Raw genomic sequence first — 24,982 nt, forward strand, 5'->3', positions numbered from 1 at the left:
CCTATTGAGTAACTTCAAGAAGGTCCAGATATTTTCTGTCTTTCGCTGACTTTCTTCAACTGTATATAATTCAAATGCTCCAATGACTAACAGTTTTATGGCTTATTTATTTTCTTAGATGAGACTTTTTTTTGAAACAGCTGCTCCGATTGACTATCTTGAATTTCATTTTGTATCTTAAATGCCACTGAGTATAATAAAATGGTAACAACAAAGATTTAAGATGGGACAAATGATTAGGGAATACATTTATCTTATTCACATTAGTCGCTTCTAAGGACCAAGCTTCTTACTACTTTACCATGTATATTAAATATTGAGTTGCTTGCTCCAGATAGCTAAATCAGATTTCCCAGTAAGTTTTTAGATGACTTCCACTTACAATAAGCATGTAACAGTTAACTCAGGCAAAAGCAAAGCCTGCAACATCTTCCCATGACCTAAAGTAAAACCTGATCCAGATGAAATTTAAGCTTATTTTCAATGGGCAGTCATCCAGACCACAAAAACTACTACCATTCACAGACTGCTGCTGCGCAGCTTGAGTGTTCAAGGTTTTAAAATTTCTTAACATTTACCATTTACATAAAACAACTTACCGAGTATAGTCAATGTAGAACTCCACACTAATACAGCATTAAATTTAAGATGTCGAAGCTTACAGGGATCAAAGATTAGGGTTAAGGTTTCCGGAGCAACATGAAGTTCTGGCCTCTTTTAGCTGTATGTTATGATAAGGTACTCCTTCATATGATACCAGAGTATCAAAAAATGTGGCAGACTATTTAGCAAATGACACACAATGTTACTTATCTTATCACCACTTCTACAATCTGTGAAAATGTTTTCATTTGGAGATTCTGTTATCGACTGTCTCTTAGGAGTAAGATGACAACTTGTGGGCATGTAAAATTCTTCTTTCTCCATATATACACTTGTGTATTTTCAAAAATTGACACCATGGCCTCCTACTTTCTAAAATACAGATAGATTACATATTGGAATAAAAAAGATCCAATGGCTTGTTTTCCTTAAATTACACCTATGGGAATATTAATAACATTTACAAAATTTACATTCTGCATATGTCATTGCATTTAAAGCCTACATAGCAGAGAAATCTGCTTACATAGCAGAAGTTGAAATCCCAGCATGGTACAAAGCACCATGGATTTTCCTCAAGTATACACAACCAAATAAACCTCTTAAGCAGACCTCGCAGTAGAACGAACAGGCATGTTGTAAACAACAAGGTTCAGACATAAGCCACTAGGTATGGCTTATCTCATGGAAAGAGAATGCCATCCAGCATATATTTACAGCTACCCCATTTTGCCTACTTGAAAACAGGCACAGAGGGTAACCAAGCTAAATGATGGGAAATGATCCAGTTATGCACAGATTGTCTCACGTTTTCAGAAGTGAAGATAATAATGGCATGCACACATTCATTCATATAATTTATTCCCTGAATCATCTGCATAGATGAAATAATGGTCTGTCATGAGATGAAGATCTGACTTGAAAGTGTGACCAAAACTTCACAATCAAGCATGATGGATTTCTGGGAGCTCTCCTGGTGGCCGTTTTGGAGAGTTCTTGAAATTGCCTTAGGAAGCTCCTACTGTTCAGTTCAATCTGTGCACTTCAAATGTTTTAAGTAGCATTCTTGGAGGAGTCTCTCCAACTTCCTGCTACAGAAACAATTGTGTATCATATTGGTGTTGCACAGTGCCGTGCTCTAATTATCAGGGTGAGAGAAGAGATTCTCAGAAATATCCAGGGTAAGACTGAAACGTAAGTGAGCTAAAATGTTGTCTGATCAGTTAAAGTTATACAGAAAGGAAATGTCAGCGATTACTACGAATTAGAATCACAAAATCACAGAATACCTGGGTTGAAAAGGACCACAGTGACCATGTAATTTCAACCTCCCTTCTATGTGCAGGGTCGCCAACCACCAGACCAAGCTGCCCAGAGCCACATCCAGCCTGGCCGTGAATACCTTCAGGGAGGGGCATCCACAACCTCCTTGAGCAACCTGTTCAGTGTGTCACCACCCTCTGTGTGATATTCCTCCTAATATCTAACCTAAACCTCTCCTGTCTTAGTTTAAAATCATTTCCCTCTGTCCTATCACTATCCACTCTCATAAACAGTTGTACCGCCTTCTGTTTACACTTCAAGTACTGGAAGGCCACAATGACATATTCTGGGAACCTTCTCCAAGCTAAACAAGCCTAGTTCTCTCAACCTTTCCTCACAGGAGAAGTGCTCCAGCCCTCTGATCATCTTAGTGGCCCTTCACTGGACCCATTCCAAGTGCTCTGTGTCTTTCTTGTTCTGAAGGCCCCAGGCCTGGACACAGTACTCTAGATGGGGCCTCACAAGAGCAGAGTAGAAAGGCACAATCACCACCCTCTCCCTCCAGGCCACTCCTCCTTTAATCAGCCCAGAACACAGTTGGCCATCTGGGCTGCAAGCGTACACTTTCAGCTCACGTTCAGCTTCTCATCCACCAGGACCCCCAAGTCCTTCTCTGCCAGGCTGCTCCCTTCCCTCAATTTGTATAAATACCTAAGATTGCACCCTGCACTTTGCATCACTGAAACTCATTAGGTTCTCATGGGCCCACCTCTCCAGCCTGTCCAGGTCCCTCTAGATGGTTTCCCTTCCCTCCAATGTATCAATTGCACCGCTCAGCTTGGTGTCATCTGCATGCTTGCTGAGGGTGCACTTGATGCCATCACCTATGTCACTGATAAACATGTTGAAGACCAGTGGTCCCAGGTCCGACCCCTCAGGGCCTCCACCCTGACTACAGAACCATTAATCACAACCCTTTGGCTGCATCCAACCAACCAATTCTTAATCGACCGAATAGTCCATCCTTCAAATCCATAGCTCTCCAATTTAGAGAAAGAGGGCAAACACAAAAGATAGGAGAGGAGCAAGAATTACATAAAGCATGGATAGTCATGGGGGAATCAAATGTTGTTTCTGCATTAGAATCGGATAATATAGTCAGTTCTTTTTTGGGATTCTTTCTACTTTACTCGGAGGGGGTCTCTGATAGTTTACATCACTTATCCTCTAGACGAACCTTCCCCAGGAATGCACACTCTGTATGTAGGTGTATATATGTGTATTTTGCCATACACACTGCAGGAATATCCTGCATGAGATCAAACCAGAGAACTAGTCATGGCCTGCCCAAGGAAGTGCTTGAAGAGACATCGGAAGGCCTGGCATCACCCCTGCCCTGCCCCTCCCCAGTGCTCTTTAACAAAGACTTAGAAGAAAGTCACCGTATCAATATGACAAGAGCACTGAGATATCTTAGAAACAACAGGATGGCTGATGACTGACACCAGATAACACACCAATTAACAAACGTAAACTTTGACAAGATTATGAACCTGGAGTATCCAGCCAATGGGAAATAGGGGAGGGGGATGGGCAAAGGGGGAAACAAGGCAAAAAAGCTGTCATTGTGTCCTTAGGGTGCTCCTGCTTGCAAGACACCCACTATTGCTTTTATGAGAGATACTGTCCTGACAAAAAATTATTTCGATATTTCCAACAGTTACCACCAAGAATCCAGCAGTGTCCCACTGTGCGCCATTCTGACAGTCCAAGGCCAGTGCAGGAATAAGGGCACAGGGGGAGGCGGCAGCAGAATGGCTGGTCTTAGGCAGCAAGCAGATAAACAGTAGGCAACCAACAGTGGGTCCAGGAGAAACAGGCAGGCGTCAGGTAGCAGGCCCTGGAGAATCATGCAGCAGGCAAGTATCACACCACAAAAGATCTGATATTAGGCACGTGCCTTTTTTAATCCTCTTCCTCCACCAGCAAGGCATTCCTGGACTTAGGTTAGAGTCACAGGGAGCACCTGTGGGCATGCAAGTCCTCTGGACAGTTATCTCTCACTAGATGTGGCCACAAAAGGCTGCTCACCTGCCATGTAGCAGCTGCCAAAGGTTGCTTTTCTCTCCAGGAATCCCTGGCCTGCAAGCCTTCAGACAGAAGATTTCTTGGACTTGTCAAGACTTGTCTGAACTTGTCCATCATGTCATCCAACAGCAAGCTTTGACTTGCTCTCTGCAAAGACGCAGAGATAGTCTCTTACACACAGCAAGAATTATAATTACGTAATTGTACTACACATAACATTACTGACAGAACTTTTGACTAGTGGCAGAAGCTGAATGGAAGCTGAAGTACACTTTTAGAGTAGTATTTAGTGTCAACAGCAAAATGAGTTCAACAGATTAACTTCCTCAAAAAGTTAATTCATTATGCTTTTAAAAGCACAAGCCTGAGTATAAATAAAATAAAGAATCAGTCTGCGATGCAGTCTGATTTTAACTGCACATCAGTTACCAGATATGCAATCAGATATCATATTTAAATAAATTATTTTATTTACAATTAACATTTTTTTCAGTATGCAATGCTCACAAAAGGAAACATGATTCATTTGTGCTGAGCAAGAAATCACAGTTTTCAAGAATAACTCATATTTACTTTTTATTTTTGTCCCACCCATATATTCTCATACCGAATAGTCACATGTATAAAAAATAGAGGCAACAGTGAGCATGAATGGCACTAAGTTGTTCTTGTAACTCGCTAGAAAACACGCATTTAAAAATATAAACATTTTTACTTGCATATAAAAATTATTAACACTAAAGTATGTCCAGACCACACCTTCCAGTAAAGACATAACAACAGTCTATATAAATCAATAAAAGAGAGGAAGCGTAATGACAGATGAAATTTGACATGTGCCATCATTTAATATGCTGGAGATTTCGCACCAAGAGACACAGGTAACAAGCAAAAATTGGTCACCCACATTAATTAAGGTGAAGAACTCACTGGCATACAATACCAAAAAAAAATTGGAAGCTTCACAGCTCTATAGTCAAACTGATCAAAATCATGTTAACACAGATTCTGACAGGATGTGTAAAGGCAGGAAATGTGAGTGAAGGAGGAAAACCGCTCAGTACTATTGCCAACCAAGGAATATCAGCAGGAATAATAAGATCTAGAATTATCATCATTCAATAAAGCAAGTTTACTCAAAACATTTAAAAATAATTTTATCTCAATTTAGTTTGTCATAGCTTCGTAATGATATATAGTACAGGCAATGTGAAATGTAAATTGAGGTTATTATAAATAGGAATTCATCACTTTGCCTTCAAATTTATGGAGGTATCATGTTTCACAGCATATTGCTGAAGTTGTATATATTTTCATCTTCATTTAACTAATAAAATAATTCTAGCACAACTCATGTAGAAAACTATCATTTTACTACGTTAAAAGATGTAGCAGAAGATGGTTCATCTGAATCATCTGAACTGTATTTTCTCCATAGAAAGTTTTCATTTTTTTTCCAAAGAGAATTTTCACACACTTCTCTCTTTTCTGTCAGTGGTGGATGAGGTGCTCTTTCACATAGCTCCTCTATAACTGTCATATCTGTGAGCTTTCTGAGGCTCTCCTCATTCTGCTCATTCAGCATGTCCCAGAAATCTTTTGGTCTCTCCTTTGATTTTTCTATTTGCCCCGAAGGGATTCTCCGTGGTGATTCTGTAGTTTTTTCCCCACTATTTCTGAAGAGAACATTGAGAATAGAGGTATCTCCAAGTAAGTCAAGAGAAGACTTTTTGTCAGCCTTAGCTCTTCTCTCCCTGTTTTCTGACAGAGACAGGGATCTTTTTCTTGGCAGCCCTGCTACTTCTGGGTCCTGCTGTCCTTCAGAGCTTTTTACAGACAGCACCTCAATTATTTTCGATTTCCTGTTTAATGAACCAGATGCTGTAAAATCCTTGAAGGTCTGATTGTTACTCCTCTTAGTATGCTGAGTTGCAACAATGGGTGATTGTTTATATTTCATATCAACACACATAGTATCTTGCAAGCATGAGTCATTGCAAAGTTGCTCTACTTCACAGCTTCGCTGGTTCTGCAGTTCTGTAGTTCCACTTGGAAGAAATTCTTTAGCTGATGAAGGTCCAGACTTGCATCTTCCAGAATTAACAACACATTTTCTTTTCCTTGATTTTCTTGCAGCCGCATCTCCTTCTTCATAGTCATGTGCAACTTGTGCTGGTACTTCCATTGGAAACAAAGACTCAACTTCTGGATGCTTTGAAATGTAAAATTCCCTCAGCAACTTCTGCCGGGATTCTGATGTAGCCTTTGCAATATGTTCTGCAAGTTCTTCCGTTGATCCCATTTTAAAGTGGGATACAATTTCCTCAAATTGTCTCCTGTAAGTAATCAGAAAGGAAAATGTTTTATTCTGACATCATAAATTAGGAAAAAAGAAGCTTTTAAGCAATTCATTACACTGTTCTATTTCACATATCCCAAAAAGTAATCATTAAAAGTAACTTCCTTATTAGGAGTCATATTTATTTTTATTAGTGAAGAAAGAATAATGACTGTAGAACAACTAATTCTGAAACCCAAAATCTCAAGTGATTTTCTGAGCTTATGTTCTGAAGACACATCAACTTTCAGTGTAGGTAAGATTACGTGCCAAAGGGCCAGAATTCAGAAGGTACTTATCTGCTGAAAGAATTTAGATAGAGAAACAGTAGAATTCTGGGGGGGAGGGGAAGACAGCAGAACAGTTGTTAAAACTCCTTAAAAAAAAAACTTGCTAAATAACAGTTTGGTGAATACTATCAGATGAGGCAGAAACTGTCCCTGCCACTCCTTCTAGTTAGCTGTAAGTACTTGCCTTGTGCTGAGAAGCCAGTGTCTAACTATAGATTACTCTAATCAAATTTAGCCATAGTCTGGGGTCAAGCTACTTAGCTGGAAGGCTGGAGGTGTGAGTTTATGCCTCCTTGTCAGACACAGTATATGAAACGCTACCTTTCCTGCAAGAGGGCTCCAGCAGGTTGAGGACAATGAGATGTAATCCTCCTTAATCCCAAATACTGCTTTAGTGATTGGCTCCCACTACCTTCTTTATGCACAACCTCTGTACGCAGTTTCCCAATCAATCTTGCAACTACGGCAGACCAAGCTGAGGAATCCTGTCATCTTAATTCATTATACAGAGGATTTAAAAGTATTAAGAAGTCTAGCAGCAAGCTAGGTACTAACATCTGACTCACTTAACATTTAAGACAGAATGTATTAAAGCTAGACTTGACTTAGCATTTTCTAATAAATTCCTTAGTCTTTTCACTGCCTTTGAAAATTGTATCTCAATAAGTTACTGATAACAATGATTACAGTTTTGAATATTTTTAGCAAGAAAGAGTTCTTCTCTTCCTACTTCTTACATGATTAAAATTTTCAGTACCTAAATCAGTCTGACACTTTATCAGTAATGGTTTGGGTAACTATGATCAGTTGGCTAATAGGAAGGAAGTTGAACAATATTATCTGAATACCAGCTATCGTAAGGTAATTTTCTTGGCAAAAAGACAATGTAAAAATATATACATCTCAGTTCTATAGGTTAGCCTAATTAACAACAGTTTTTTCCTTTCTTTTTCTGCATGTCACCTGGTTATTGTTATTGAATTTCTATGTATGTACCAATGGAAATTAAGCATTAGTATTATTAAGAGCAACCGCCTGGGAAAAAAGGAAAAGTGAGGAGACAGAAAAACTCTTAATTTTCCAAGGGATATTGTTAAATCTTATAAACTTATTTAAAAAGTATCAAAAACCATTAAGCTCCACGTTAAAAAAAATAATAAAATGTTTAATCTTTTTACAGTCTTTTAATGAAAGTGATGAAATCTAGACAAAACCAGTAAGCTGTCAGAGGCTGCCACTATAAAACTTTGTTGTTTCTATACTGTTTAAGCATTAGCTCGTTATATTGCATGGTGCATATCCCATGAATACTGTGGTGATGACATCTGCACAGCAATGTGTGACAGATCAAATCAACAAATTAAACTGACTTGTGGGTTAAATTCATTTTGTTAATCAATTATGTTTATTTCTGTAAAGTTAGAGTGGAAGTTTCGTATTAGTTCTGCTTTCGCCCCCTAAAAAACCAAAAACATCAGAATTCCCTGGGGAAGGTAGAAACACAGAGAACATTAATTTTTCAAGCTTAGAATTGTACTTTATCTTCATCAAAGTAGTCTCACCTGCGGATTTCTTTGGGTGTTTTTCCAACCAAGAAGGTGACTGAGCCCACTCTGTGTACTTCAGTGTTTCTTTGGATCACTGGATGCAAAATGTACAGGTTATGTCGGTTACTGTTCACCATAATTCCATGCTCTGTCTTCACAATGTTCTTCTCTGCTATCACTTCACCTGGCTTTTCTTTAGCTTTCTAGCAAAATAAGAAATGCAAATTGTCAAAACAGCTGTGTCTGAAAGGATGATTTTATGACTGCTCCTGTCTTCACATGGACTTTACAGTTTGTGCACTAAGACTGGGATTCAGAGATTCACTGAAAGCTCCCTACTATATTACATGCTTCCTTGGGACAGTGAAGGGAAGTCTTAGTTCCCTAAGAGTAAGGTGGGTTTTTTTTTTTTCAAATATGTTATGAAAGATCATTACATTCTCTAAAGGATTAACTAGTGTTACAAAAATAATCTCAAAAGCTCTGAATACTATTGTAAAATAGAAAAGAAGTATGTGTCTGTAAATTGCACTCCAAGTAGATACATTGTATCTTCCTGGATTTATTTAGCAAAGTCTAGGATTATTTAGATTCACCACTTTCTGCTTACTAATGTGTGTTTCACAATTTGTGCACAGTACATAATCATAACTAATTGTAGCAATTTAACACTCAAAGAAAAACTGTAACCACAACACTACCAAATGAATATCACTAATAATATAAGGTGTACTATTATGTGTAATCACATAAATAATTGTATCGGTATCAAAGTTAAGATAAGAACATTTTTGTTAATATTGAAACCTCTAACAAAAATAGTAAGAATTGCAAAGATACCTTGAAAAGCATTACCATACTTGCCTGAAAATGAAGAGGAAACAATTACACATGGTACTTACACTATGCTATAGATAAGATTAAAAGATACAGTAGCAGTTACAATGATTCCTAAATGGAGAAAGTCAATCCTAATCATAATGGCCATTAAGAGAATTCAAGAAGTCTGCGTTACATATTGACCCATCATACACTGACAGCCAATTCAGAAACTCCTAAATCCTTGCAATCATTTCTCCACTCCCCAAAAGGACTATAATAGTGGGGCAAAACAGATTTTTTTTTTCCTCCAATAATAAGTCAAGCAAAAAAAAAAAGAACTGCTTAGCAATATCCTCTGTCCCCCTACAGATACTGTCCAAAAACAGTGTTCACACCTTGTCACTTCCAGTTCAAAATTTGCTTTTGGATCTACAATGTTTCTTTGCAATGTGTCTCTATTTGATTCACACCCACTTCTTTTAATTCCATGGGCTGTTCAAAATGTTCTTCTGCTTTAGGGTCTTACAGCTGTTCTCAATCCATTACTTTGGCAAATAACCTCAAACTAGCATAGAGAAAGACATTAAAACTAAGGGACCTACAGGCATAAATTCTCTCTGTTTAAGCTATATGAACAATTTCAAATATCACAATTTAATTGCAATATTAAATTATAGTAAACAAAACTGAAACCAAGTCTCCCATTAAGATTAAAAAAAAAAAACTGTTGATCTTCCAGTGATGCTCTGATAATAGCAACAAAATTAACACTGAAATAGCAGATATCATCTACAGCCTACATTCTATAGTTACCTCGTAATTCTGCACACTATATAAACTATTAACTTAAAAAAAATATTTGGATAATATAGATAACATTGAACAAAGCAATGTGAGTTTTAAAATAAATATATTTTGTTGGAATTTTTTAATAAAAAGTATTTTAAGCATTCAGACTTCAGTGTAACAAGATCTAGTGTACTTGTCACTCTTTCAGGAAATCAGGATTGCATCACTTTATCGTAGAATACAACCCTAATCATGTCAATGTCTGCCTTAGAAGTATTTTAAACCCCACAAAAAGTACATTCATCTGTCTCTTATTAAACAAGACCAAAATATATGAGAGCATTACTTCAGTTTATATATCTGTTCAAATGCAGAAACTAAAAAGCACTTTGAGAAAAAAAAAAAAAAAAAGACGTTTTGTTAACACAATATTAGTCATAAAATTAGTTATCTTCTAAAGAATCAAAAATACTATAAAAAGTCTTGCTAATTACCAATCACTTCACAAATAACATATTCAATTCTGGAAGTACAAAACTTAAGTAGAGTGAACAGCATTGCTAAACCTGAGAAAACAACATAAAAATACAACTATATATACACAGTTTCCTTTCTTCTACCCAAATTAGCTGCTCACAGATTTTTCATGAAGGTAGAGAAGGTAAGTAGGAATAAATCACCTGATACAAGTTACAAGTGAACAAGAGGTGCAATAGCTAATGCTAGCGGCTCCTGTATTTTTACTTTACTTTTTGAAAATCTTATCACAGCTCTCTAAAACAAAAGCCAGTTACTTAAATAGTGCACAGGCTTAAATACAAATGACTCCACTGAACTTGAAAATGTTTTTGAAGATTTGCCCGTTTTGCAGATACAGCCCCAACCACTGATTTTTTTTTTTTATTTTTAAAAGATCACTGAGATGTCTCAGTGGTATCTTAAAGGTCCAATCTGAAGTTTGTTATTCTGAATAATACACGATTAAGGCTCTAAGTATAGTTTAGGTTTCTGTGCCTCTAGATGAAAAAAAATTGTTTCCTTCTCCTAGCACTGTTCCTAAAGAAGTGGAAACTTCCAACACAGCGCTATTTTGCTTTTGTTTGAATATGACATCATGTATCACTTGTTAACTCTGCACTGATTCTTCCCACTCAGAAGCCACTTTTTTCCTGTTTCTCTGTCAGTGCCTGCTTTCTACCTTACCAATCCTATTTTATGACGAAAACTACTTTAAAATAGCTTTTCTCTACCAACAATTCTTTCTCTACCATCAAACCATTGTGTCTTCTATTATAGCAAGCTCTTAGACAAAATTCTATCAACATAATATTCAGATTCATAAGCCCTGGTCTTGAGCACCTGTACTGTCACATATGTCATACACCCTAAGCAATTTTGCCATGACTGAAATTAATGGAAGTGCACTCAGGTAGGAACCCCGGACAACTGTTCTTACATCACTAATGGTAATACATTTGGCAACATATTTATACTTTTGAATAAGAGGCCCTTTATTAATTAAAAAGACCAGAAGAATCAAGTGAAAGAAACAGAAATCCTTTCCAAAGGAAGCATTCTGTGCATTAGAAGTGTGCCTTACCATTACTCAACTTACAGTACTGTAAATTAATTAATTTACTACAAGTGTTACTGAACTTCTCAGAAGACCATGCTACTGACGTAAAATCAGAAGACTGTGTTTTCAGGTTATTACTGGAAACCATGAAGACAATGATAATGGTCCATAAGCATATATCAGAAATGGAAATTAAATAGTTATTTAACAGAAAGTGTACAATTGGTAAGAACTTCTTTTCCCCCCTCTAAATCAATATAAGTAACTACAGAAAATGTTAACCATTGTAACACAAAGAAAGGAAGAACAACCAAAAAACTGTAGAAATAGCAAGAGAAATTTTTGCTCCTGGAACAAAGGTTCCACTAGTACCCAAATGAATGATAATACATATTTCTCTCACTTTAAAATGTAAGTATGTTTAAAAATTTGGAATGGACAAGCTGCTCCAAATGACAACTAAAACCACAGTATAGAAGTCCAACATAATTCTTGCCAAACTTCATGTCAAACACAAACATACTGTATACTAAAAATGTGCTGTTCACGTATTGCATTGCATATCTTCTGGTTAGCCCTCTGTAATATATGCGATATAAACCTAAAGGAATTAAAATATCATATAATATGTGTTAAAGGTACTAAAAAAAAGGGATTGATAGCAGTAATGAAAGCAGTTTATCTTTATTGAATACTGAACAAAGACTATGTATTTGCAGTGCACACTCTGAAATTTCCACTGCTCCACGTGGATGTTTTCCTTAAACCTGAATACATAGTTTATCCAAAATCCAATAATTATGTGCATATACATATATAGAAATACCTGCATCTTTTATATATTACTGCATTGTTCACATTTTCTCCTTTCTGAGTTATTGGAAGGGAAAACAAATTCCATATAAAAAGACAGGATCTACCAATGAATTATATTGTATTACTAACTGTGATAATTTTACTGCTTTCTAGAAAACTTAGCAATTCCTCTTCCTCAAGAACATCTCCACGTGAAGTCCAAGAGAAATAGACAATTTATTTATGTACATTATTTACAAATATAAGACATACAAAGGGCCAGAGATGCAAGTTATTTTGCAGAAGTAATGGTTACTGGATTAAAAAAATTACATGAAAAAAAATGTTATACTGAAGTAAATATCCCACTAAATATAAATAAATATAAATTAAAATAACAGTTAAAAGAAGTACAGTAAAATGAAATTACAGAACACTATTGTAAACTAGGGAAATTAATGTCAAAAATCACAGACGTGTCTTTCCATCTTACACTTATTCTCTTATCATTTATTGCACTAGCTCTAAAGATGCTTCCACATAAGGCAACAGGACAGAAAACTGATCATTATGTCAATGTGCAGAAAATACATAGTTATAAAAGTACTCAGAAAACCTCTGGACTTCCACCCCTCATGAAAGAACCTGCCAGAGAAAGCTTTCATTTCTACTTTCCAGGTTCCACGTAACTTCTGAGTTTTCAATTTTAATCACAATATATCTATCTTTTCTTACAAAAGGTATTCTTCATTCCTTCTTCATTTGTCAGGTATGTCTCTTGTTCCTTAAACAATAAGGTTTTGGTTGTCAATAAAGAGTTCCCATTTCTTTAAGTTACATACAAGCTGTAATCAAGAGACCAGCATATATGGAAGCCTCTACATTTTAAGAATTCTATACCAGTACACATTAAGATTCATTCTTCTCTAGTAGAATGGAGGCATGCAGTTGAAAATCAACCAGAAATTTAAGCAATTACTTCTACTCTATCTTGAATCTGCAACAGCTCTTGAACCTGTTTGTTCTGTGTAGCTCCTGCTGCAGTTAAGAGTTTTTAGAGTAACATACATATATCCAAACTGATTCTTCTCTATCTTTGTTGGAACAATACTGCTCCATATGTTACTCATGCTTAAGACATACAAAGGCATCTTTACATTCTATGGCAATGAATAGAAATGTATGAGCATTCACACATGACTGGTCACGTTAAGTCTGTGACTTTCCTTTTCCTTTCTGCAGTCCCTTCAAGTAAAGCAACAGAGAAGAACGATCGCCTTTTTAAGTTCAATAAGACAAAAATGTGCGACAGAACAGAAGAGCAGAGTCCAAGAATGAGATGAGTAGAGAAAATGAGGTATAAACGTTCAGAGATCATACTTTTTTTCTTATGCCTGTAGCAATTCCTCAAGTCATCAGGCTTTGAAGACAATTAAGTTCCTTCAGAAATCTGAAAACGTTTGTGTAACTACTCCTCAACAGCAGTTGTATGGCTTCAGTAAGGCTGTGGGCACAGTCCTCCGTAACAACCTTCTCTCCAAATTGGGAAGATAAGGATTTGACAGATGAACTGTTTGATGGATGAAGAGTTGCCTCTGAGATCACACCCAAGGAGTGGTGGCCAATGGCTCAATGTCTGCATGGAGATCAGTGATGAGTGGTGTCCAACAGGGGTCGGTGCTGGTATCAATACTCTTTAATACCTGCATCAGTGACATTGACGGGGGGGGGGTCAAGTGCATCCTCAGCAGGTTTGCTGATGACAACAAGCTGTGAGATGTGGTCAACACACCAGAAGGATGGGATGCAATCCAGACAGACTAGATAGGCTTGAGTAATGGCCCCAGGCAAACCTCATGAGGTTCAATAAATCGAAATGCAAGATCTTGCACCTGGGTCAAGGCAACCCTCACTACCAGCATAAGTCAGGGAATGAAAGGATTGAGTACAGCCCTGCTGAAAAAGACTTGGGGTACTGGTAGATGGGAAGCTGGACATGAGCCAGAAATGTGCCCTCACAGCCCAGAAAGCCAATCATATTCTGGGCTGCATCAAAAGAAATGTGGTCCAAGGAGGTGATTCTGCCTTTGTACCCTGCACTGATGAGGCCTCAAGAGTATTGCATCTAGATGTGGACTCCTCAATACAGCAGAGACACGGATCTGTTAGAGCACATCCAGAGAAGGGCCACAGAAATGATCCAAGGGGAGGAACAACTCCCCAGTTTGGACAGATTGAGATAGCTGAAGAAACACAGCCTGGAGAGAAAAACGCTCTGGTAAGACCTGATAATGGCCTTTCGTTGTCTAGAAGGGGGCTGTAAGAAAGAAAGGGACAGACTTCAGCAGAGTCTCTTGTGACAGGAGAAAGGGAAATAGTTTCAAACTATAAGGAAGATTTAGATTGGATACAAGAAAAAAGGTGGGTTTTTGTTTTGTTTCATTTTTCTTTTTCTTTTTAATGATAAGTGTAGTGAGACTCTGGAACAGGTTGCCCAGAGACATAGTGGATGCTCTGTCCTTGGAGACATTCAAGACCAGGCTGGATCAAGCTCAGAGCAACCTGATCTAGCTGTGCATGTCCGTGTTCACTGCATGGAAGTTGGACTAAATGACCTTTAAAGGTCCCTTCTACCTTAAACAATTCTATGATATCTCAGTATCTTCCTCTTTTTCACTGCCTCACTCAAGTATTATTTTATGGTAGTATCTCGGCAGATACCAATTTTCAGCAGCAGTTTCCATCTGACACACAACTGAAACAATTTTACTGTCTTTTCTCTACACATGAAATCACCACTACCGGATGTGCAGGATAGCATCCATTGCACATTTTCATTGTTTACTTTCATTCCTACAAACAAGAAAGGCCTTCTCAAAACTTCAGTTGCATTGCAGTTACCTGATTTACAAAAAATTATGAAAAAAATGAATTTAGTATAATTGTCCTTGAAAGTAACTCAGCTTGCAGCAACTAATAAAACTGTATGCCATAGTCTACTTTGTATTATTCCACTATCCTCAAAACCTGGGAAAATAGAAGACTTTTCAAATACATTCTGTTCCAGTAAGTATCACTAGGGCAATTATCATTACACTGACCAAGTGATTCTCACTCCATTTCAATGACATTGTCTATACTAGTTATAACGCTGTATTATTTCAGCTTATTTTTTTTCCCTTATACACTTTTTTCCTTATACATTTCTGTGCTTTTTCCTGGGAGTGTTCTGGATAATATAATCTACATTATTATGACCTTTCTATAAGCAGTTCTTGAACATACGCTGTTTTTAGACACTGTTCTTATTTTGTTGGCATTTTCTATATTTGTCAGGTCATTTCATACATAAACACTCTGAAATGCTTGTTATCTGACTGTTCAATCTTGGTCTCATCTTTTCTCTTCTACAGATACCCATATCAAACAAGAATTTATTCCTAAACTATTTTACCTATTAAGGAAAACAAAGTATAATAGTGTCTTTAAAAATGTCATGTAGCTTATCTAAAAATGAGGTCCTTAGTCAAAATCAAAGCTAGTCTATCTTGAAATTCTAAAATATTCTAGGACAATTATACTTTATGAACTGAACAAAACTACTCAGGACGCTGGCTGTGAATTCCATGACAAAGATATCAGCAGAATAATTGCTGAAATAACATCCAAAATGTTAGGTAGGTTTATCCCATTTCCAACTACTTCTCCAAAATACTCTGCCAACACACAAAGCAGGGAATACTCTTTTATATTTACCGGTGTACACAGAGATGAGTGTTAAGCTATGCCTGCTGATGAATTTACTGGAGTAATATGTAGTAAGTTTCCCTTGCTTGTCATGGTCAGCTTTTTTACTCATCTAAATGTAGAGTAAGGACTCAATGAATTCTACATTTTGCTTACTAGTGGAAAACAGACTACTACATCGGTTGAGGATGGATTGTTTTCTCTTTGTTCCGCTTTAACTTCTGAGTTACACTGTTTCTTCTCCAATCATTTAACTGTAAAACTTCTCACTGGAGCAATTCCATTTAACTTACTGACTTGTGAACTGAATAAAAATATATAAATCTTATCACCTTATTTTGCACCAAGCACCTTACCATAAATAAAAGTACTTGTTACTGTTGAGATGAAAAGAGATAGTGAGCCTGCCTCAGAATTCAAAGCTAAGACAACCATTTATTCCAGCAGAAGTCTGGATTTCCTTTGTACTCCCACTCCTTTAAACAGCACCAAATCAAGAAGTCAGGCAAACACACCACACAGATAATGCAACAACATTCTTCACGGAATATCACATATGAATTCATCCTATTTAAAAATACTTACTGAAAACTATACTGACAAAAGTTAATTCCATTGAACTGAAACAGTAATTTCAGTAAAGCAGCATTATAGCTCAGACATTTGGGAACAATTATTTTAAAGCTGAATAGACTTCCCTATCCAGAAGAGGCAGGATAAGGGAATGTTATCTCCTAAAAGCCTACTTACTTTAAACTATTATCTAAACATGTTGAATCTGAAAGCTGTACAAACTGCAATCAGAGTAACTATAACTGATACAGAGTCTTCATTTAAATAATCTACAAAATGTCAGTATAATACAGGTATGATAAATATATAACACAACTTAATAACACAACTTTTGTATAACAGCATTCTCAACAGCACTTAAACCTGCGTTGCAAATACAAAGAGCATGTTTTCTCTTAGTCTGACAGCATGCTTAGTTCTCTCATTTATACCACATTGCAATAACATATAGAAGGGTTTACCATTAATCCAGGTTTTACTACAAAGCATCTCTGTCAAACACTGGCAAGACTGCCAAACGTCTGTCATCTAACTCAGAGGATTAAGTCTTTTTTTATAGTGAGATTCTTGTACCAATTTACAAAAATACAGATATAGTTTCTTAGAGCTAGTCACAGTCTATATTTTGGCCTGAATTCATGCCACAGAGGTTGAATATGACAGCTGGCAGGAAGCAGAGGGAGAATACATCCTCCCCCTTTCCAGTCACCACATTTCTGTTGCCATAGTGATTAATCCTCCATTGAATGGCTGTCTTTGTACATTTCTTTTCAGTAAAAACTGAGTAAACTTAAATTGAAAATATGCATTTGACTAAAATAAAAGACTCCACATATTCAACAGGTACAGTAAAAGTTCTATGTGACTAATAGTTTTTCACACATTAGGAAGTGCAAGTTAGCAGGATATAATCAATTTTTTCAAACTATTCAGTATGCCCAGTTTGTATTTTTGACTTTTTAATAAAATGACCAAGCCTTCTGTAAAATCTTCCCCATACTCCAGTGCCCTCCATGTCTGCCAGATTCCTACTGAAGAAATAATTCATAATTTCAGTTTTACAGGAAGTAAAGGAAGTCTACTTCAGACTTCTGCACCTCTGTAATATATTTCACACAGGTTGTTTTTGTCAATTAACACAAAAAATCTATAGGAAATTAAGGAATGCAGTCATTTAATTCTGCATAGACGAGAAACATTATAAGAAGATATTTAATCTTGGTCCTCAGAAGCTTCTACTTCTTAACGCATGCAAGAAAAAGCTTTTCAGAAAACAGTGTAAGTTACCTAAAAAACAAGGTAACAAGCTAAAAACTAGGTAACTGCTGCATGCAGTTTTATAGCCTGGAACACACTTGGAAAAAAATACTCTCGAAATACCTAATAGATTATTAAGAACTTTTAGAAGATGATAAAACTTTCATTTTCATCCACAATATTAATAATGTCAGAAGAATTATTGAGAAAGTATCACAAGAATGACTTTTCAGGCCTTTTTGTTGTTATCGTTTTTTTTTTAAGATTAAAGTAACTTTACATCTACTCTAAAAATTGTATTGTGGCTTTAAGAGAACGTGAAGTCTGATCAACAGATTCACATTTTTTATTTTACAAGTTTTTGTTTCCAATATCTTTCTTCAGTACCTTGTAGTTATACAAGATAGCTGAACACCAAGCATTTTCTTAATAGATGAAGTGACAGAGAAACTCTCCCACTCATTTGATGAGAGTTTCTGACCAAGTCTATTTGCAGAGACTTATAAACAGATTTGAACTGAAACTTAAATGCAGAACAAAGATGACTGAATGTCATTCAATCAGCCTAAAAGCTACACAGAAAATGTGAGAAAACCAGGTTACTTACTCCAATATATATAATTGTCATCCTTACATTTCTACAGAAGATCACTTATTAGAAATAATTGTCTGTGAAATAGCAGATTAACTGTCTTCTGTGTCTTCATGTCAAATGAATAAGGAAGGAACAAAGACTACCTTTCAGTAATATCCACTGTCTGTCACATTAAACTACAGGCATTTTCTACTTTCAGGTGCTTTCAGAACACTGAAACCTGATGTGATACACTGTGCCAGATGGTACCAGACAGCTGACTTTCATTTCTGTCCTCAGTTTAGGACTACAAACTGCAACCTAAGAGATACATCTGACTGCTCAAAGACATTTAGGTTCTGAAATGTCCAATGTATTTTGAGAACTACAGAGGATAGATGTAGTGGAAATTACTTTAAATCCACTGTTATACTCTAATAAGGGATAATCTGTTCCTCCAAAATTTTTTCAGCTATCAGCCATATGTCTTCACAGAACAAAAATCTCTGGTTTTGTTTTGACTACTGAGGCTCTTTAACACCTCTGTCTAACAGGTGTCTGTTCAGTGATGCTCCAGCACCTTCCACATGAACAACGCTATTAGAAACACCAGCTGTTTAGGGGAAATTATCATACAACAGCAAGTTCCACTCTTCTGTCTCTTCTTCCCAAAATCTACATTGATTGGACAGGGCCAGTTGTGGTTGACAGAATTTGGACAATTTTGATATGTCCATGAGATACATGAGATAGTCTGAGATATGAGAAATAAGATATGAGAGATATGAGGTACGATTCATGGTAACAATATTTTAATGAAGAACTCATAATTCTAAGTATTCCTTAAAGACAGAAAACTAACTATGGTAATATCATGTTTATCTAAAAAAATATAACTGTTAGTCTTTTAAGTACCCATCAAATTATTCTTGAAAAGTAAGGCTTTTATCCACTGCTACTGTACAACAAGACAACAGTCCCTCTCTTCTTTGAAAACGCCGCTAGATTTCACCTTCAGCTACAGAAACCTATTCCATTCCTATGAATTCCCACAGAATTTGGTGGAAAAGGGAAGATATTTCCAAAAATACAACCGTTTATTCAAGAGCACTTGATTAAAAAGCACTGCCACATTCGCTGGCTGCCACAATCATCAGATACAATTTTCAAATAGTTATTCTTCCTGAATTCCGAACATGGACAGCATTGCCTTTGATAAGTCATCCAATATATGGATATATCTTGTGTCTAATTCATGTACACTCTATATTATTACATTTATTACTTTCACACTTTTTCTTATCTTTCACAGTTGAACCTTAAGAGCTCTCATCATGTTTTACTTCCAATGGCAAACTTTATATCTGATTGCTGTTACCTAACTGAATTTTCAGTGGTCATAATTGAGGATACCATATTATAAAAGTGAACATTCTAAGCTAATCAGTTTACACAATTCACTTGAAAACAAGCAGAAATTGAGAATATGTCTGCACTAATAACTCTGCAGAAAGAAGAGTCCCAAGTTTTACAACAGACTGTCCTGGTTTCAGACTGAACAGGGCTGATTTTCTTCATCTGATTTGATGCTATGTCAACGGTTTATGGGCTGGTCTGGCCCAGTTCCGTGACCAGCAGGGCGGAGGGATCTGCGGATCCGCGCCTCTGGGAAAGGGGAAGCAGGGGACCCCAAAATACTTGAAAACAACGGCAATAATCTGAGGTGGAACAAATGATTTTACTAAACATAGTATTAGTAAAATACAATGAGAGAGAGAGAGTCTGTTTGAATTGTATAGACCTCACCACAATGCTGGGGTGAGAAGTGCAGTCCAACTGAGTGACTGAACAGACGGCGAAGTGCAGATAGCGAAGTGCAGGCGGCGAAGCGCAGATAGCGAAGCACAGACAGCGAAGAGCAGGCGAAGAAGAGGAATCAGGTGACCTTGCAAGGAGTTATATCCCCTTGCTAACCGCAAAGCCTCCTGGGGAAATGTAGTTCTTCTCCGTCGGACAAACATTTGGCAGATATCAAACCCCACCCCCAGTGCATTACATGATGTTATGGTGTGGAATACTGATGACCAAAAATCATAAAACCATGACATGCTATGTTTTGGCTTCAGGAGAAAAACAATGCTGACTACCAGGAACTGGGCAGGGACAGAACCAGAACAGCTGCCCTAAGCTGGTCAAAAGGATATTCTAAACCATATGACATCATGACTAGAAAACTGCAGTAAGTAGAGAAGCGGTGCTGATTCTCACGGTCCGGCTTAGGCATTAGTTAGTGGCTGCTGAGCACTTCTGTTGTACATCACATAATTATCATTACTATTATTTTTTATCATTTTCTGCCTTAGTAATTTACCGCAATTTGTAAGTAACTTAACTTACTACATTAGTTTTCATGCTTCAGCAATAACAAATTAATGAATCTATGAAGGAATAATGGAGGAAGGGTCACATCACTCCCATTAATAAGAAAGGGAGCAAGGAGGATCACAGGAACTATAGGCCGGTAAGTCTCTCACCTTTGTGCCTGGGAAGATCATGGAACAGATCATCCTGGATGACATGTCTGATCACATGAGGAATGAGTGTGTGATCCGAGACAGCCAGCACGGCTTCACCAGGGGAAGGTCATGCCTGACCAATCTGGTGGCCTTCTACAATGTAGTGACGGCATTGGAGGACAAGGGGAAGGCGACCGATGTCATTTACCTGGACTTGAGCAAGGCCTTTGACATGGACCCCAACCCCTTCCTTATCTCCAAATTGGAGAGATGTGGATTTGATGGGTGGGTCACTTGATGGATAAGAAATTGGTTGAAAGGCTGCAGACAGAGGGTGGTCATCAATGGCTCTACGTCCAGGTGGAGGACACCCTCAGCAAGTTTGCTGACGACATCAAGCTGAGTGGTGAGGTTGACATGGTAGAAGGAAGGGATGCCATTCAGAGGGATCTCGACAGGCTGGAAAGGTGGGCCCAGGTGAACCTGATAAGGTTCAACATGGCAAAGTACAAAGCTTTGCACTTGGGCCGGAGGAATCCCAGGCATCTATACAGAGTGGAAGGAGCGGTCCTTGAGAGCAGCCCTGCAGAGAAGAACCTGGGGGTCTTGACAGACGAAAAACTGAACATGAGCCAGCAGTGTACTCTAGCAGCTCAGAAAGCAAATGGTATCCTGGGCTCCATCAGAAGAGGGGTGACCAGAAGGGACAGGGAGGTGATTGTCCCCCGCTACTCTGCTCTTCTGAGGCCTCATCTGGAGTACTATGTCCAGGTCTGGAGCTCCCAGTACAAGAAAGACAGGGAGCTGTTGGAGAGGGTCCAGATGAGTGCCACAAAGATGATCAGGGTGCGGGAGCATCTCCCCTACGAAGACAGGCTGAGGGAGCTGGGCTTGTTCAGCCTGGAGAAAGGAAGGCAGCCTTTCAATACCTGAAGGGCACATACAAACAGGACGGGTATCAACTCTTTGAAAGGGTTCATAACTTCAGGACAAGGGGAACCTGTTTTATGTTGAGGGAGGGGAGATTCATGTTGGATGTCAAGAGGAAATTCTTTACAGAGAGAGTGGTGAGGTGCTGAACAGGTTGCCCAGAGATGCTGTGGAAGTCCCGTCCCTGGAGATGTTCAAGGCCAGATTGGATAGGGCCTTAGGCAGCCTGCTCTAGTATCAAATGTGGAGGTCAATGGCCCTGGATGTGGCAGGGAGGTTGGAGATTCATGATCCTTGAGGTCCCTTCCAGCCCTGGCCATTCTGTGATTCTGTGAATCTACTTTATCTACTGCAGGTAGAAAACAAGATCGCTTTTTTTAAATTTTGCTTTCCAGCCTCTTAATTTTTCTGTTCTTATTCACCTTATTTCCACAATTTTGTTTGAGTTCTTTAGTTTCAATGGCTAAAGCCTAAAATGTCATAGGAATTTAGTGAAGCCAAAATGTAACTGCTCATTCAACACCAAGAATTTAACAAAATGTCAGTATTCTCAAATAAGGTTGTCTTAGTTGTTTATCACTCTTTTTTCTTATTACTTGTTATTATGTCACTTATTACTCCTGTCACTCTAGATTCATATGTAAGCAGAAACAAATGTTCCACCCAATTTTCAAGATTTGCAGGAAAGACAGTATTTCCAAACATAAAACACATCCACATCACTGGAATACTTCATTGATTTTTAGCGTTGTTGCATCTCTTTCCCAGATATTATTACATGAAAAAAATGTATTTAAAGGCAACACATCTCATTACAAACAGACCGCAATAAAAAGCAGGAAGACAAAGTTGGGATAAACGACCTGCACAGCACAAAGGATATTATACTGTTGTCCAAAAGAGGCCTATCTATGAAATGAAAATATACTTTTGTGACCACTCCTACTTACAAATCAGACAATTTGATTATATATGCTTAAAATCAAATAAATATTATTAAAGCATCACTCATATGCTATCAAATACAATTTTGATACACTAAGAAAATTATTTAAGAATGTGGTAATTCAAAGTGAACAATAATGGCTACACAACCATTTTAGACATATTGTTAGAATAACGACACTAGAAAGCAAAATCAGTAAGAAATTTCAGCTGACAAATTTTTTTTTAAGAACTATCAGGTAACAGTTAACATTGCAGGGTTCAATAATATAATTTTTATTATATAATAATACAATAATTAATAATATAGTATTTCTCTACGATAGTGATGTAATATTAAAGTGTAATTGTTTTAATTTCCATGTAATAACATTTTAATCTTTAAGTTTAATTAAAAAAAAAAATCTATTTGAAATCAGTACTCTTTAAAGGACAAAACTGTTAGCTGCTCAGATATGTTCTGCCTTAAACTGAAGAGAAACAAGTGAAAAATTATGATGGCTGAAACAAAAACATTGATGTTTCTCTCAGAGTAATGTTTTTCAGAGAACATCTTCTGAAATTAACATAATAAAGAAAGAAAAATAGCAGCCGCTTTCTAGGTAGATAGTTTTTCAAAGATTTCTATGAGTCTGTAATGGCTATTTCTCAAAGCAGAGAACAACGAATTCCAAGATTCACATTTAAGAAAAGGCAGTGATTTAGGAATATTTCTAGAGTAATGCCTCTATGTCAAAGTAAGAAAAGCAAATGAAATCAAGAGGTAGACTTTTCCATAATTACTTATGTTTTTTTCTTGCCTAATTTGGTCTCCAAGAGAATTGCTGTTATTGTTGCTTCCAAAATGCCTTATACTGATCGACAAGTTAATCAAAATAAATTAATTTACAATACTTGTAAGTCATACAAACTTTAGGTGACAGAATGTAAGTTACACAAACAACACAACTGAACTTGCACAAAATAGTTTTGGAGATAAATGGGTCAACAGACACTTGCAAAAAGCAGTGCCTTAAAAGTATTAGTTTATTTATATTGATTTTTATTTACGTTGACAGCCATTGTCATTAAGTAAGCATCTTTCCAGAGCATTCCTGAGTATTTTTGATCTGCTTTTCTGTTATTCTAATGCAAACGTGCTAGAACTGAAGAGGCTTCTCTTTCATTGGCCAGTCTGTCTGATCTTCCCAGTGTAAAAATCCCTGCTAATGGCTCAACTAACTACAGTACATCAGCAACATTGGAAGAAACTCTTCTAGCCACTGCAGATGTTCAACACTCCAAATGACAAAGTCTGTCATTTCTATAGTGATTGTCAGAATGTTTGTAAAGACTGAACTGCGTATCCATCAATTACTCATTCTATGTCTGTGGTTTAACTTGCGAATCACCCCAGAACGCAGAAATATTTATCATAAGGCAAACAACAGCGAAGTGTCCAAATAATTAGAGTAGATTAAAAACATAATAAGAACAAAACCATACAAACTATACCTGAATATATTCCAGACTTTATGTATTCCACATGTAATTAAACAAAATGTGTGACCAATGAAAACCACAAAATATGTATTTTGCTGCAAGAGAGTACTCCCACTGAACTCCAGTTTTATGTTTCAGACATTAAGGATAGACTATAATGACCACTAACTTAACACATTATAGCAACCATGTTTCCAGCCTAAAAAAAGAAAAAGAAAAGCTTCAATCTGACTTATGTTTGATTTTCTATGCCACTGAGATTCCCAGATGTGGTGTGGAAAGTGAAATTTTTGTTTACTAGGTCCAGTTAAAACTAAAGATTTTTAAGTTTCAGATCACATCAAGATGGTACAGAATCTGATTACAAATACTCAGTCTTTACTCCTACCATTACTCTCACAAAAATCACACAGAGGATGCTATGCTGCACAATTCCCTGCTCTTTCAGAGCTGACTAATGTGAAAAACAAAACAAAACAAAAAAACCACAAAGGTAATTGATTGGACCATTATTTGAGCCGCCTCCTCCTTCTCCAAGCCCAGTGACATTGAGCATTAATGGTGGTCATTAACAGACAAACAAGTTTGTTAGACTTTTTATGATGAAAAATGAGGATACAAATAGAATAAAAACATTTCCCAAACATTTATCTTTACCTTGGCACTACAGACTGCTATATTAGCAGGGAGCTGGGAAAACTGCTTCAACTCAAATACGTCTCGCATTGCCCACCGGCTCAAGTGATTCTCAGCCTTGCTTGATCCAACCACATTCTGATTTGAGTGCATATACGCTACTTCTTGAATCCCATCTAATACATCAGAAGAAAAAGATCATCAAAGATTT

At 37.1% G+C, this 24,982-nt stretch overlaps 1 protein-coding gene across 1 annotated transcript in view; it reads right to left on the reverse strand.

The window, feature by feature from the left end:
- Positions 1–5,320: 5,320 nt before the first annotated feature.
- Positions 5,321–24,982, reverse strand: part of ERCC6L2 (ERCC excision repair 6 like 2) — a gene marked incomplete at both ends in the record, with an annotated part of 49,858 nt that continues 30,196 nt past the window's right edge. Inside the window, 3 exons of the mRNA XM_079548254.1 lie at positions 5,321–6,290; positions 8,145–8,332; positions 24,793–24,947. Of these exons, the coding sequence (XP_079404380.1) occupies positions 5,321–6,290; positions 8,145–8,332; positions 24,793–24,947 (1,313 nt within the window). The remainder of the gene's footprint in view (positions 6,291–8,144; positions 8,333–24,792; positions 24,948–24,982) is intronic.

Source organism: Tetrao urogallus (assembly GCF_951394365.1).
Source record: "Tetrao urogallus genome assembly, chromosome: Z".
Classification (NCBI taxonomy): Eukaryota; Metazoa; Chordata; class Aves; order Galliformes; family Phasianidae; genus Tetrao; species Tetrao urogallus.